We start from the raw sequence: 12667 nt of genomic DNA, 5'->3' as shown, positions 1-12667 counted from the left end.
TGGCATCATGAGGTAGGAAAATTATGTGGATTCATTGAAGGACCATCTCAAGACATCAGTCAGGAAGTTAAAGCTTGGTGGCAAATGGGTCTTCCAAATGGACAATGACCGACCCCAAGCATACTTCCAAAGTTGCGGCAAAATGGCCTAAGGCCAACAAAGTCAAGGTATTGGAGTGGCCATCACAAAGCCCTGACCTCAATCCTATAGAAAATTTGTGGGCAGAACTGAAAAAGTGTGTGAGCAAGGAAGCTTACAAACCTGACTCAGTTACAGCAGCTCTATCAGGAGGAATGGGCCAAAATTCACCCAACTTATTGTGGGAAGCTTGTGGAAGGCTATCCAAAACATTTCACCCAAGTTAAACAATTTAAAGGCAATGCTACCAAATACTAATTGAGTGTATGTAAACTTCTGACCCACTGGGAATGTGAAATAAATAAAATCTGAGAAAATTCTCTCTATTATTGACATTTCACATTATTAAAATACAGCAGTGATCCTAACTGACCTAAAACAGGGACTTTTTACTAGGATTAAATGTCAGGAATTGTGAAAAACTGAGTTGAAATGTATTTGACTAAGGTGTATGTAAACTTTCGACTTCAACTGTATATATTTACGCCTGTATGTCTCGTCCCTGTTGAAATCGCTGGTCCGTCTGCTGGAGAGTCAGTCGACAGAAAGTCTCTGGTCGTGTTCTCCAGAACACAATATCTTTCGTGGCTGTAGCTTGTCCTCTGTTATACTGGATACATCAGACGTACCAATGGTCATTTGATAGGGAAATGTTCTACAGAATGAATTCTTCTGAGTACCATTCGGTCGTTCGATAGGGAAGTGTTCTCCTCTCGTCTTCGGTCGAGTTTACTAGACTATTTTACATATACAGCTGCACACTGTGAACGTGTAGTCTTGTAGTTTTCTTAACCAGCTCCATGCTTTGCGGTCTATAGAGCAGTAGTGATTTAAACACGTGGACTCCAGTCCCTGCGTTTTCTTGACTTAATGTAAATTTTGTTACGAGTGCTATTTAAGCACTCAGGGAAAAAGGGGCAGTCCCTCCTTTTTTCGTAAAGTCTGTGCTCATGGGGGCATGGCCACTGACTTGGTTAAGACTTCATATTAAAAACAATTATCTAATTTAGAAGGCTAACATCACATCTTCTCGCAAATAGTTTCATATTTAATCATATCCGTTCCCCCACATTTGGATGTGACCCTGACAACTGGGGAATATATACATTGAGTTATTTTGTTCTACCGTCTTTCATGACATCCCCAAACACAACTGATTGTTCTTCGAGTACCCACGGACCACTCCAAGCCCTTTGATTTACGGAAATATTGTTTCATTCCCCACTTTTGGATGATGGATTTTTGGCGGGAAGAATGTCTTTGTTTCACAGACTAAATCCTCTCAATACTGCATGTCCAGTGAAGAGAGTTTCTGCAAGGAATTTATGACTATCATGAAACGGCCAACTTCACCCCTCTTCCCCTCTGTGGGAGAGAGAGAGCACTGTAGAGCAGAGCCACTAACCTGATCCTTCAGATCTGAACAGGAGAACCATGACATTACAAAGACCTTCAATACTTTGTCAAGTAAACATTAATTAGTGCAATATCCTCAACTCACTATAAAAAAACTGTATCATCCTAAAGGAACATATACTGAACAAAAATATAAATGCATCATGCAACAATTCAAAATATTTACTGAGTTACAGTTCATATAAGAAAATCAGTCAATGTAAAGAAATAAATTAGGCCCTACTCTATGGATTTCACATGACAGGGAATACAGAAATGCATCTGTTGGTCACATATACAGTACCTTAAAAAAAAGTAGCGGTGTGGATCAGAAAACCAGTCAGTATCTGGTGTGATCACCATTTGCCTCATGCAGCGCGACACGTTTCCTTTGCATAGAGTTGATCAGGCTGTTGATTGTGGCCTGTGGAAGGTTGTCCTACTCCTCTTCAATGGCTGTGCAAAGTTGCTGGATATTGGCGGTAACTTGAACACGCTGTTTCACAGATGTCAATCCAGAGCATCCCAAACATGCTCAATGGCTGACATTTCTGGTGAGTATGTAGGCCATGGAAGAACTGGGAAATGTTCAGCTTCCAGGAATTGTGTACAGATCCTTGTGACATTGGGCTGTGCATTATCATGCTTAAACATGAGGTGATGGTGGTGGATGAATGGCATGACAATGGGACTCTCTGTGTATTCAAATTTCCATCAATAAAATGCAATTGTGTTTGTTTTCATGAAGGTTTTGTTTCAGGACCACTATTGTTTTCACTATATATTCTAAATCTTGGTGATGTCATTCGGAAACACAATGTCAACTTTCACCGCTATGCGGACAACACACAGCTAGCTGTACATTTAGATTAAACATGCTGTAGCCCCAAAATGTCCTACCCTGGAAGCCTGTGTTTGAGACATAAGGAAGTGGATGGCGGCAAATGTTTTACTTTTAAACTCTGACAAACTTCTAGGTCCTAAGAAACAAAGAGGTCTGCTGTTTGATCTGACAATTCATCTGGATGGTTGTACAGTCGTCTCAAATGAAACTGAAGGATCTCGGCGTTACTCTGGACTCTGATCTCTTTTGACAAACATATCAAGAATATTTGAAGGGCAACTTTTTTTCCATCTTCGTGACATTGCAAAAATCAGAAACCTTTTGTCCAAAAATTATGCAGATAGCTAATCCATCTTTTCTCACTTCTAGATTAGACTTCTGCAATGCTCTACTCTCCGGCTACCAGGATAAAGCACTAAATAAACTTCAGTTAAATGCAGCTGCTAGTATCTTGACTATAACCAAACAATTTGATCATATTACTCCAGTGGTAGCCTCTCTACACTGGCCTCCTGTGTTGGGGCTAGGGGGCAGTATTTTCACGGCCGGATGAAAAACGTACCCAATTTGAACAGGTTAGTACTCTGGCCCAGAAACTAGAATATGCATATTATTAGTAGATTTGGATAGAAAACACTCTGAAGTTTCTAAAACTGTTTGAATGGTGTCTGTAAGTATAACAGAACTCATATGGCAGGCAAAAACCTGAGACAAATACAAGCAGGAAATGAAAATCTTGTGGCTGTACTTTTTTCAAGTCATTGCCAATGGAACACACAGTGACTAAGGATTCATTTTGCACATCCTAAGGCTTCCACTAGATGTCAACAGTCTTTAGAAAGTTGTTTGAGGCATCTATGATGATCAGAGACCGAATGAGAAGGCTGGGAAGTTGGTAACCCAGGGAATGACATCACTTAATTGGAGCGCGTTCATGTGAGAAGGGACCTGTGTTCCAAAACGTTTTTCAAGACACAGGAATGGTCCGGTAAGAAATATTACTGAAGTTTCACGTTAAAATGGCCCTAAAGATTGATGCTATACAACGTTTGAACGAACGTAAATAGATTTTTTTTTTTTACTTTGTTGTGACACTTTCCTCGCGCGTCCTACATTTTGAGTAGCTTACTGAACGCGCTAACAACATGGAGTTATTTGGACATAAATTATGAACTTTATCGAACAAAACAACATTTGTTGTGGACCTGGGATTCCTGGAAGTGCCTTCTGATGAAGATTACTAAAGGTAAGTGAATATTTCTACTGTTATTTATGCATTTAGATGACTCATATGGCGGCTATCTGTATTGCCTAGTGTATATTTCTGAGCGCAGTACTCAGATTATTGCAAAGTGTGCTTTCCCAGTAAAGTTATTTTGAAATCTGTCAATGCTGTTGCATTCAGGAGATGTTAATCTATAATTCTTTGAATAACAGTAATATTTTATCAACATTTATAATGAGTATTTTTGTAAATTCACCGGCAGTTTTGGGGGAGATACATTTTCTGAACGTCACGCGCCGATGTAAAATGCTGTTTTCGGATATAAATATGAACTCGATAGAACAAAAAATGCATGCATTGTCTAACAATGTCCTAGGAGTGTCATCTGATGAAGATTGTCAAAGGTTAGTGCATAATTTTAGCTGGTTTTCTGCTTTTGGTGACGCCTGTCCTTGCATTGAAAATGGCTGTGTGTAATTTTTTTGTCTATGTACTCTCCTAACATAATCTAACTTATGCTTTCGCCGTAAAGCCTCTTTGAAATCGGACAATGTGGTTGGATTAAGGAGATGTTTATCTTTCAAATGGTGTAAAATACTTCATTGTTTGAGAAATTGAAATTACCGTAAATTCCGGACTATAAGCCGCAACTTTTTTCCCAGGCTTTGAACCTCGCGGCTTAAACAATGACGCGGCTAATATATGGATTTTTCTCGCTTTCAATTTTTTTTTCCCCCAAAAAACACATTCTGTGACGTGCTCAATTTTTTGGCGGCATGAAGCTTTCAGTAGACCAATGAAATTGCCGAACGGGTTAAGGTCAAACAACTTTTTTGTTTACTGTTTAGATTAAATCGAGCGCTCTCAAACTTCCCATCATTCTGAGTCATTTTTTAGTCATTTTGTCACCCTCATCATGGCAAAGACACGGAGAAATGCATATGATGCAGCTTTCAAGTTGAAGGCGATTGATCTGGCTGTTGGAAAAGGAAATAGAGCTGATGCACGGGAGCTTGGTCTTAATGAGTCGATGATAAGACGTTGGAAACAGCAGCGTGAGGAATTGAAAAGACAACTAAAGCTTACTGCACATTTATTTTTTGTTACAAGCCGTGTTTTGTTAAAGCCTATTTATTTTTGTTACAAGCCGTGTTTCGTTAAAGCCTGTGTAAAGTTCATTTGTTTCAATGTACCGGTAGGCACCTGCGGCTTAGACATGTGCGGCTTATTTATGTTCAAAATAAAAAAATACGTTTTAATTCAGTGGGTGCGGCTTATATTCAGGTGCGCTTAATAGTCCGGAAATTACGGTATTAGATTTTTGCTGTTTTGAATTTCGCGCCATGTATCTTGTCAAGCAATCCCATTACCGGGATAAGAACGGGAAGGGGTGGCCCAACAGGTTAAGGCTAGGGCTGATTTCAAGTTTTTACTGCTAACCTAGAAAGCATTATATGGACTTGCTCCTACAACTCTCGCTGATTTGGTCCTGCCGTAAATACCTATACGTTTGCTACAGTCACAAGACGCAGACCTCCTTATTGTCCCTATAATTTCTCAGCAAACAGCTGGAGGCAGGGCTTTCTATAGAGCTACAATTGTATTGAATGGTCTGCTTATCCCAGAGAGAGACGCAGACTCTGTCTCGACCTTTAAGTCTTTACCAAGACTCATCTCTGCAGTAGGTCCTATGATTGAGTGTAGTCTGGCCCACGGGAGCGAAGGTAAACGGCAAGGCACTGGAGTGACAAACCGCCCTTGCTGTCTCTGCCTGGCCGGCTCCCCTCTCTCCACTGGGATTCTCTGCCTCTGACCCTATTACAGGAGCTGAGTCACTGGCTTACTAGTGCTCTTCCATGCCATCCCTAGGAGGGGTGCGTCACTTGAGTGGGTTGAGTCACGGACGTGATCTTTCTGTCCGGTTTTGCACCCCCTATGCGGTGGAAGAGATCTTTGTGGGCTACACTCAGCCTTTGTGTCAGGGTAGTAAGTTGGTGGTCTGTTGATATCCCTCTAGTGGTGTGGGGGTTGTCCTTTGGCAAAGTGGGTGGGGATTTATCCCCATCCCCCCGTCTCAGCCTCCAGTATATATGCTGCAATAGTCTGTGCCGGGGGGCTTGGGTCAGTCTGTCTGGTGAAATTATCCTATCTTATCTCGTCCTGTGTGAACTTAAAGTATGCTCCCTCTAATTCTCCCTAATTCTCCCATGCATCAGTACTACTTTGCCTGATTACTTCTGGCTGTACCCTTCCCCAGCACCCGGTCGTGCTGCAGCTCCAGTTTCTGCTGTTTTGCCTGTGGCTATGGAACCCTGACCTGTTCACCGGACGTGCTAACTTGTCCCGGACCTGCTGTTTTCGACTCTCTCGCTCTCACTCTCTCCCCGCACCTGCTGTCTCGACCTCTGAATGCTCGGCTATGAAAAGCCAACTGACATTTTATCCTGAGGTGCTGACCTGTTGCACCCTCGACAACCACTGTGATTATTATTTGACCCTGCTGGTCATCTATGAACATCTTGAAGAACGATCTGGCCTTAATGGCCGCAAACTCTTATAATCGCCACCTGGCACAGCCAGAAGAGGACTGGCCACTCTTCAGACCCCGTTCCACTCTAGGTTTCTTCCTAGGTTCCTGCCTTTCCAGGGAGTTTTTCCAGAGCCACCGTGCTTCTACATCTGCATTGCTTGCTGTTTGGGGTTTTAGGCTGGGTTTCTGTATAAGCACTTAATGACATCTGCTGATGTAAAAAGGGCTTTATAAATACATTTGATTTGATTCACACTGGTGGCAGCTGTAGTATTTCTCCCATGTGGACCCTCTAGTGCCTCTACAGGCTGGATGAGTGGGAGAAACTGGCCCGGCACAGGTGGCAGCCAAACGGTTTCTCCTCCATGTACATCCTCTGGTGGATCTCCACACGTTTGGGGAAATGGAAGGCTTTCCCACCGAACGAACACGTGAAGCGCTTCTCTTTGGCGCTGCCACCTTTACTGATTCCATCTCTACTACTGTCATTTGGCAATGGGCTTGTGTAGCCATTTAGTGTTGAGGCACTGGCATTGTCTGAGGTCTGGTTTAACATTAGGAGAGTGTGAGGAGGATGAAGGCCAGGGAGTGTCTGTGTTGTCACAGGGTCCATGTTCCAGTTGATAGATCCTATAGAAGACAGGCTGAAGGCAGCACCTGTTAGGGGGTTAACCTGAGGCGCCATCAGTCTCTCTGAATCACAACTATAGGAGCAGGACGGAGCATCACTAACCGAGTTTGTCTGTTCTCTCCCGCCGCATACCGCAGACCAATTCAACGCCTCTCCCTGGTCTCAGCCAGTCTGTTGTCATAGAGACTAAGTTAGGATGTTGTTTTGTGTTCCATTGTCTGTTTCTGGTTGTGGTTAACAGTTTTATTCCCCAGCCCAGAGTTGAAGATGCTGTCCCAACCACTGACCTCCACCATGTTGCCTCTAGTCCTGGCCTGCTCAGTGATGTTGTCCCCTGGGCCCTTGGTTGCACCCATCTGGATCTGGGAATCCAAGATGGCCACCCAGTCTCCTCTGTTAGCCTCCAGCCAACCACCTGTAGGTAGAGGTTCAAAAATAGACTTTACAAACATGGTAGAGAACTCTACATATGGAGTTTCTTTTGTCAATTACTTGGTCAAGTTCACATTATAATATGTGTTTTTGTATGTAAACATAAGTTGCATTGATTTCATTTTATGAATGGATAAATAATAATAGCCATGTGCATCACTATTCCCATTGAAGATCTATTACTGTATGAAGGCTATATGTATTTCTCTCTTACCTTGCTCCCCTATCTTTATTCCACTCAGCAGATCAGTGTTCTCTGGTCCATCTTCTATTGTCTCCTCTTTGACCAGCAACAGATCAGGCTTCCCATCCTCCATGTATACTGACTGTAAGAGATACAGAGTGAGAGGATGTTGGATCAAGAAATACCCTGCTATGGAGCATCTTCTGATTGGGCAATGAGGGATTGCAACGAGTACTATGCAAACATGTTAGTTGATTTGATTACTTGACACTCTTTAATAGTTGTATAATTCAAAGGCATGCTCAAGACCTGGGCCTGTATCCACAAAGAGTCTCAGAGTAGGAGTGTTGATCTTTAAATATAATTTTATTCATTATGATCTAATAGGCTAAACTGATCCTAGATCGGCACTTCTACTCTGAGAGGCTATGTGGATACGGGACCTGAACTAATACCATTCAGACAGTAGTTCACAGAGGGCTCACCTCAGTGAGACTGTGTGTGGTCCTGTGCTGCTCAGCTGGTTCCTCTGTGGGTTCAGGAGGTGTAGTCTGGTTGTCCTCCATGACCATGGTCCCCTCAGGGTTCTCCAGACCCTCCTCACACCCCTCCACCTTTATTAGCAACACCTCTGGACCCTCCTCCTGGAAGAGACAGATGATAAAGATTACTGACACACTCCCTCAACTATGTACACACAGGTAAAATACACCTTCAACATGGAGTGTTTACCCATCCCCACTACGTTTGAGTCCTGTACTGTAGTTACAGAATGACTTCATTGCTGTTAAACCCATCATGGTGGACATAAATATGATGTTGTGGGTAAAAACAAGTCAGCTATGATAAGTCAAGTAATCATCAGACAAACCTGACTAAAAACTCTGACACGCCCAGTAGGTGTTTGTTAGTGTGTGGGTTTTTGTAGGTATATTTGTTGAGTGTTCACTGAGTGTACAAACCATTAGGAACATCTTCAGAATACAATTCATTGGGGCATGGACTAGAGGTCGACCGATTATGATTTTTCAACGCTGATACCGATACCTATTATTGGGGGACCAAAAAAAGCCGACACCAATTAAATCGGACGATTTATTTTATTTATTTGTAATAATGACAATTACAACAATACTGAATGAACACTTATTTTAACTTAATATAATACATAAATAAAATCAATTTAGCATCAAATAAATAATGCAAAAACAAAGTGTTGGAGAAGAAAGTAAAAGTGCGATATGTGCCATGTAAGAAAGCTAACGTTTAAGTGCCTTGCTCAGAACATGGGACCATATGAAAGCTGGTGGTTCCTTTTAACACGAGTCTTCAATATTCCCAGGTAAGAAGTTTTAGGTTGTAGTTATTATAGGAATTATAGGACTATTTCTCTCTATACGATTTGTATTTCATATACCTTTGACTATTGGATGTTCTTATAGGCACTTTAGTATTGCCAGTGTAACAGTATAGCTTCCGTCCCTCTCCTCGCTCCTACCTGGGCTCGAACCAGGAACACATCGACAACAGCCACCCTCGAAGCAGCGTTACCCATGTAGAGCAAGGGGAACAACTACTCCAAGTCTCAGAGCGAGTGACATTTGAAACGCTATTAGCGCGCACCCGCTAACTAGCTAGCCATTTCACATCGGTTACACCAGCCTAATCTTGGGAGTTGATAAGCTTGAAGTCATAAACAGCGCAAGGCATTGCGAAGAGCTGCTGGCAAAACGCACGAAAGTGCTGTTTGAATGAATGCTCACGAGCCTGCTGGTGCCTACTACCGCTCAGTCAGACTGCTCTATCAAATCATAGGCTTAATTATAATATAATAAACACACAGAAATATGAGCCTTAGGTCATTAATATGGTCGAATCCGGAAACTATCATCTCGAAAACAAAACTTTTTTTCTTTCAGTGAAATACGGAACCGTTCTGTATTTTATCTAACGGGTGGCATCCCTAAGTCTAAATATTCCTGTTACATTGCACAACCTTCAATGGTATGTCATAATTACGTAAAATTCTGGCAAATTAGTTCGCAACGAGCCAGGCAATGAGCGCAAGAGCAGTGACACAATTTCATGTTAGCAGGCAATATTAACTAAATATGCAGGTTTAAAAATATATACTTGTGTATTGATTTTAAAATAAGGCATTGATGTTTATGGTTAGGTACATTGGTGCAACGACAGTGCTTTTTTTTGCAAATGCGCTTGTTAAATTATCACTCGTTTGTTCGAAGTAGGCTGTGATTCGATGAGAAATTAACAGGCACCGCATCGATTATATGCAACGCAGGACACGTTAGATAAACTAGTAATATCATCAACCATGTGTAGTTAACTAGTGATTATGTTAAGATTGATAGTTTTTTATAAGATAAGTTTAATGCTAGCTAGCAACTTACCTTGGCTTCTTGCTGCCCTCGCGTAACAGGTAGTCAGCCTGCCATGCAGGCTCCTCGTGGAGTGCAATGTAAGGCAGGTGGTTAGAGCGTTGGACTAGTAACCAGAAGGTTGCAAAAACGAATCCCCCCTGAACAAGGCAGTTAACCCCCGTTCCTAGGCCGTCATTGAAAATAAGAATGTGTTCTTAATCTGACTTGTAAAAAATAAATAGGGAAATCGGTGGCCAAAAATACCGATTACCGATTATTATGAAAACTCAAAATCGGCCCTAATTAATCGGCCATTCCGATTAATCGGTCGACCTCTAGCATGGACTCTACAAGGTGTCGGAAGCGTTCTACAGGGATGCTGGCCCATGTTGACTCCAATGATTCTCACAGTTGTGTCAAGTTGGCTGGATGTCTTTTGGGTGATGGACCATTCTTGATACACGTGGGAAACTATTGAGCGTGAAAAACCCAGCAGCGTTGCAATTCTTGACACACTCAAATCGGGTGCACCTGGCAACTACTACCATACCCGTTCAAAGGCACTTAAATATTTTGTCTTGCCCATTCACATATACACAATCCATGTCTCAATGCTTAAAAATCCTTCTTTAACCTGTCTCTTCCCCTTCATTTACACCGATTGAAGTGAATTTAACAGGTGACATCAATAAGAGGTCATAGCTTTCACCTGGTCAGTCTGTCATGGAAATAGCAGGTGTTCCTAATGTTTTGTGCACTAAGTGTATATTGGTGAAAAAGCACTGTTGTGTATATGCAGAATAGGGTGAGATCAGAATAATGGTCTGGGGCTGTTTTTCATGGTTCGGGCTAGGTCCCTTAGTTTCAGTGAAGGGATATCTTAATGCTATAGCATACAATGACATTCTAGACGATTTGTGGCAACAGTTTGGGGAAGGCCCTTTCCTGTTTCAGCATGACAATGCCCCCGTGCACAAAGCGAGGTCCATACAGAAATGTACCAGTTCCCTCTAGATAGATCAGTCTGTCTCTCTAAACCCAGGGATATGTTTCCATGGACCATCTCTGTAGCGTAAGAACAAAACAGATCATCCCCGCCAGTGTCTAACGCATCACCATCTCCGCGGGAATAAACCATACTCTGGCTCTGGCGAAATAACGGTAAGTACACCAAGCCAGGATCAGGAGGACAGACCGGTGGCCCTAGTCTCTCTGGGTCTGATCTGTATTCAGATAGTGTGTGTGTGTGTGTAAGAGCCTGTGTGTTACAGTCTTGGTGTCTGTCTCTGACTTGAGGACGGCATTGGACTGACCTCTGTGATGCTGCGTCGGTTCCTGGACTGGAGCGCAGCGGCGGTGGATAGGTCCTCTGTGGCTACAGGGGGTGCCACTCCAGACGCTGCAACAGCCTGGATGTCTCTGCTGTGCCGTGGGTCCTCCTCTCCTTCAGACCTCTCCAGCTTGACCCCTGGGCCTGCAGCCTCTGCAGACTGACACAAGAGGGGAAGTTATTAGTGGTACATGAGTTGAATTGGATAACAATGTCATTGGGAAGTCTCACAAGCTCCCCTATGGCAGATAAATAAGGATGTACATGTAAGCAAGTGAATAGCTCAGGGGAGCCTTTCTGTAGTAAAGTAAATGTAATTTTGAATTCGACACTATTACACTAACCTCTATCATGATAACATGCTGGGTTGAGGTTCCACTGTCCTCATCAACAGTGATTGGTTGGTCATCTTTCCATGTATTGTGTCCCGCTGGCTTCACAAAGCTTCTGTAGCCTTCAGTGAGATGTCCTTCACCTGAGAGAGTGATTGGGGGAAAAGAGATGGTTAGATTCTGTCAATGCTGAACGCTATATTGAACACTATTGACAGTTTTGACACTGTATAGAATTGGCAAGGATATAAGTTAACATTTCTCATAATTTCCTGAAATACTATTATTGATTGATGTATTATGTTCCATGCATCACATTGTTTTCACTGAGTAAATAATAGGAAATTCAGTAAATCAAGACTCTGGGTTGAATATGATATTGTGTCTGCGCAAGTGTAACGGTGTAGGTTCCGTCCCTCTCTTCGCCCCAACCCGGGCTCCAACCAGGGACCCTTGCACACATCAACAACGGACACCCACGAAGCATCGTTACCCATCGCGCCACAAAAGCCGCGGCCCTTGCAACGCAAGGGGAAACCCTACTTCAAGTCTCAGAGCGAGTGACGTCACTGATTGAAACGCTATTAGCGCTCACCACCGCTAACTAACCATTTCACATCGGTTACACAAGATCGCAAAGTAATCAGGGGAGTTATTGCATACTATCCAAAAACTGACCAAGACCCATTGTGATAAACACATTTAAAGCCGCAGAGGGGAAACGGGGCGACAGGCCCCGCAGTCTCCTGAAAAATGTACCTCTTGCCATTCCTCTGTATCGGTCGAGGATCTTGACACTACTGGGACGACTGCCGAGGACGCGCTCTCGCATTGTCCTCTCTGCGCGCTCCCGTGCCACCTTCAGTTCCAGTAGTTTCCTCCGCAATGCCCTGTTTTCTTTCTGGCTTTGAGTTATTTCCAAACGAAACACTGCATAGTCGTCATCTACGAGTTTACAGATATCTGCCACGGCTGCATTCGCTAGCACCTCCATGATGGAGGCTATTTGAGTGTGAAAAACCATACAGTTATCCATTGTTGGCTAACATTAGCAGTTAACATTTAACTAGCGTCACCTAGATAACGTATATCAACCAAGTCCTGTATCCAACGCGAATTAAAGACTACCTAGGGTATGCGATGCTGTGAAGTTACATTGATCATATTTTGAGTTCCAGGGTGTTGGTTAATAAACGTCAAAATAAGAACAACATGAAAGCTTTTCAGTTGTTTTCTTTTTCTTCT

The 12667-nt window shown here is 42.8% G+C and overlaps 2 protein-coding genes across 3 annotated transcripts in view; both read right to left on the bottom strand.

The window, feature by feature from the left end:
- Positions 1-12667, bottom strand: part of LOC106602437 (oocyte zinc finger protein XlCOF29-like) — a 395249-nt gene that overhangs the window by 224497 nt on the left and 158085 nt on the right. The gene's annotated exons all lie outside the window — the stretch shown is intronic.
- Positions 1-12667, bottom strand: part of LOC106602431 (uncharacterized) — a 24703-nt gene extending 12036 nt beyond the window's left edge. For both annotated transcript variants that reach the window (XM_014195068.2, XM_045717527.1), the window contains exons 1-6: positions 12182-12667; positions 11435-11565; positions 11074-11250; positions 7865-8023; positions 7410-7521; positions 7051-7178 (exon numbers count right to left, since the gene is read on the bottom strand). In XM_014195068.2, the coding sequence (XP_014050543.2) occupies positions 7051-7178; positions 7410-7521; positions 7865-8023; positions 11074-11250; positions 11435-11565; positions 12182-12458 (984 nt within the window). In that variant the 5' untranslated portion in view covers positions 12459-12667. The remainder of the gene's footprint in view (positions 1-7050; positions 7179-7409; positions 7522-7864; positions 8024-11073; positions 11251-11434; positions 11566-12181) is intronic.

This window comes from Salmo salar, chromosome ssa04 (assembly GCF_905237065.1).
Source record: "Salmo salar chromosome ssa04, Ssal_v3.1, whole genome shotgun sequence".
NCBI classification, from domain to species: Eukaryota; Metazoa; Chordata; class Actinopteri; order Salmoniformes; family Salmonidae; genus Salmo; species Salmo salar.
The sequence above is the reverse complement of the archived record's forward strand: the minus strand, read 5'-3'. Positions and strand labels throughout refer to the sequence as shown.